This window comes from Triticum aestivum, chromosome 6A, assembly GCF_018294505.1.
Source record: "Triticum aestivum cultivar Chinese Spring chromosome 6A, IWGSC CS RefSeq v2.1, whole genome shotgun sequence".
In the NCBI taxonomy this organism is placed as follows: domain Eukaryota; kingdom Viridiplantae; phylum Streptophyta; class Magnoliopsida; order Poales; family Poaceae; genus Triticum; species Triticum aestivum.
In genome coordinates, this window is record NC_057809.1 from 117,818,129 (window position 1) to 117,821,095 (window position 2,967).

The window sequence follows — 2,967 nt, forward strand, 5'->3', positions numbered from 1 at the left end:
GAGTTGTACTTTTTGGTTTAGGACATATGTGGAAGTGAGAAAGTAGTGGAGGGTTTTGGAGCATACCACTAGGCATTTTGATCAAGATTCTCATTAAGCAACACCTCATCCTTTCTTAATAGTATTGATTTTTCCTATAGACTCAATGTGATCTTGGACCACTAAAATAGAAAATGTAGAGTCTTGTGCTTTGAGCTTGAGTCAATCCTTTGTCCTTAGCATTTTGAAGGATTCACTTTTCTAATCTATGCCATGCCTAACATTGAGCTTTCCTGAAATATTTATTTTGGAATAGCATTAGCTCAGTAAGCTATATGTTGTTAGGAATTACCAAAACCATCCAGGGATAGTTGCACTTTCATTTTCTAAAACTCCTGAATTGCGGATTCCGGTAAAAAGACAATAATCTTGGAAAACTCTCGATTATTTTAAAGACAAAATCGTTCAAAGAAATCAAAATTTTGATCAAATTTTATTTAATTTTTGCAAATTATATCAAAAATGAAAAATACATGTATGTATTTGGTTCTACCGGTGGTGGCCAGAAAAAGCATCAAGAGTTGGTTGTGTAGTATACACGATAGATCTCTCTGGTGACGTGTGAAATGTGAGAGGACATGAGTACTTGCGCCAGGCTAGATGTAGATTTAAATAAATTTATCGTTCAATAATATGTAGACTGGTGACCAGCCGACCGAGGAATCTCTAGTACGTATGCAGGGCCAGAAAGAGGAGGCTCGCAAGGGAGATGTGTTATCCCCCCGTTGAGTACCACCAGGCCAGGTCCGGCCCATCTTTTATTTCCAGCCCGATCGACCATAAGGGCATGTACAATAATGCTATCTTAGGAGTGCCACGTAGAATAAATGATGAGGTGGAGGAGAGAAAACTCGTAAGAAAAGATTTGTCTTCTCTTATTTAAGAGAAGACAAGAGATGATCTCTTAGCACAATATGTCTCACCATATTTTTAGGAATAGCTAGTTATAAAAAATAAGACTAAGACATGACTTGTTGTAGACGGTTTTTTTGTCATCTTTAAATTGCATGCAAGATTTAAAATAATACTGTCTTATCAACCATTGTACATACCCTAACAGGCCTAGGTAAGTTTATGGAGCAGCGGCCCTAGAACCACCATGCAAGGCTCGAGGACAACCGATCGATCTAATCAAGCGGTCACGGACGTCAAAACGCTGTGAGCAGCCGTAGCTCAATCCATTATACTGTTTCTTAATATGGTAGTATTTCAAGACCAATCCATGCCCGCCGGTCCATCCAGGTGAACCATAACTATCGCAGACTTAAAGCCCGTGCAAACTTGTCAATATTCAAGATTCTCAAACCACCCAAATTTGTAGGACGTTACAGAGGAGGAATTGATAACAAATCAAGTATAACCTACTTTTCCCAGGACTATATAGGCTCTACTGGTGCAGTGGACAAATAAAAGAATCCTACGTGGTGGCCATTTATTCTACGTGACTGTCTAGCCTAGAGCGCTTCAGCATAGAGAACCCTTGCTGCACGAGAGAGCGCCTGCGGAGGCCGTCATCGGCGCCACGAAAGAGGCGGGCTTGGCAAAACTGGGGGCTTTAACCTCAGCCCCCGGTCCGCCGGACGCCGTGAAGAACGCGCCGTTGAACATCAGGTCGCCGTCGGATATCCAGTTCCACTTCTGCCACTCGCTCTTGGGCGGGTCGCCGTCGCGCTTCGTCACCTGCAGAGATGGCAGAGTTCGTACGGTCAGCTTCATCATAAGACGAGGGCACGACGTACGCCATGAAACACAGGAGCAGCACCTCTTTCTTCTTGCCGGCACAGAACCTGTTGCCTCGGCTAAGTATGGTCGGCGATGCGCTGCCGCCGATGGCGTATTTCCCCCAGTTTACGTAGTCGTTGTTGACGACGTGGAACACCCCAAACCGGCACCTCGGCATCCTCTGCACGAGGCCCGGCCCGAAGCGATTGAAGGCGACGGTGACGCGCATGGCCCTGTCGTCCTCGTAGCCGTCGTTGTGGCCGAGGAGCATGGCCTTGTTGTGGTTGGTCAGCAGGCAGTTGGAGACGGTCACGCCGGTGGATGCCGCGATCACGTCCACGAGGCCGTCGGCGCAGTCCTCCAGCGTACAGCGGTCCACCCACACGTCCCTCGCGCCGAATATGCTGACGCCGTCGCCGTCCGACAGGTGGCCCGTCCTCGCCGACGACTTGGGCGCCGGCCTGCAGCCGCGGATGGTGATGCCGTGGATGATCACGTTGCTCCGGTTGCGCACCGTGAAGCACGCGCCGCCCTCGCCGACGACGACGCTGGCGCCGCGGCCGTCCACCGTCTTGTGGGAGCTCACGACGAGCTCCCGCTTGGGACGGATCGTCATGTTGCAGGCGAAGATGATCCAGAGGGGCTCGTCCTGGACGAGGCCGTAGCGGAGCGTGCCGGGGGCGGGGTTGGCCGGGTCCTCGTCGCCGGGGTCCGTCACCACGTATGTCCTGCCGCCCTTGCCGCCGATGGCGTTGCGGCCGAACCCGATGGCGCAGTCGGCGAGTCGCTGCCGGTTGTCGGCCCAGCAAGGGTCGCACCGCCAGCAGTCGTCGACCGGGTTGCCGGTGCCGCAACCGGCTTGCCGGCGCGCTGATATGTTACCGGAGGCATTGACCGGCAATGGCGAAGAGTAGGAAATGGATAAAATGGATGTGAAAAATAAGAAGAGGAGAATGGCCATTGTTCCTGATCCAGATATCTTGTGAGGATTTGAACAGATAGAAGATCAGTACGAGCACAGTACGTGATGCTATACAGATCGATCTACTCTGGATGCACAAGGCCGCATAATAATACTAGGGTAAGCGAAACAGCTAGTAGTATATGGCAATAGATCATGGAAATCTCCATTTTAGGAACTAGCTGATAACTTGTAAAGGTTTTCCTATTTTCTGCAGGATGTGTTTGTCTTGCCAATAGCACTGA

At 49.7% G+C, this 2,967-nt stretch overlaps 1 protein-coding gene across 1 annotated transcript; it reads right to left on the bottom strand.

Moving 5' to 3' along the window:
* Positions 1 to 1,503: 1,503 nt before the first annotated feature.
* Positions 1,504 to 2,722, bottom strand: LOC123129530 (pectate lyase). Its single transcript, XM_044549662.1, has 2 exons — positions 1,802 to 2,722; positions 1,504 to 1,719 (listed from the first exon to the last, which is right to left on the bottom strand). Exons 1-2 carry the CDS (start codon positions 2,720 to 2,722, stop codon positions 1,504 to 1,506), a joined length of 1,137 nt encoding a protein of 378 aa, XP_044405597.1.
* Between the last annotated feature and the right edge of the window lie 245 nt (positions 2,723 to 2,967).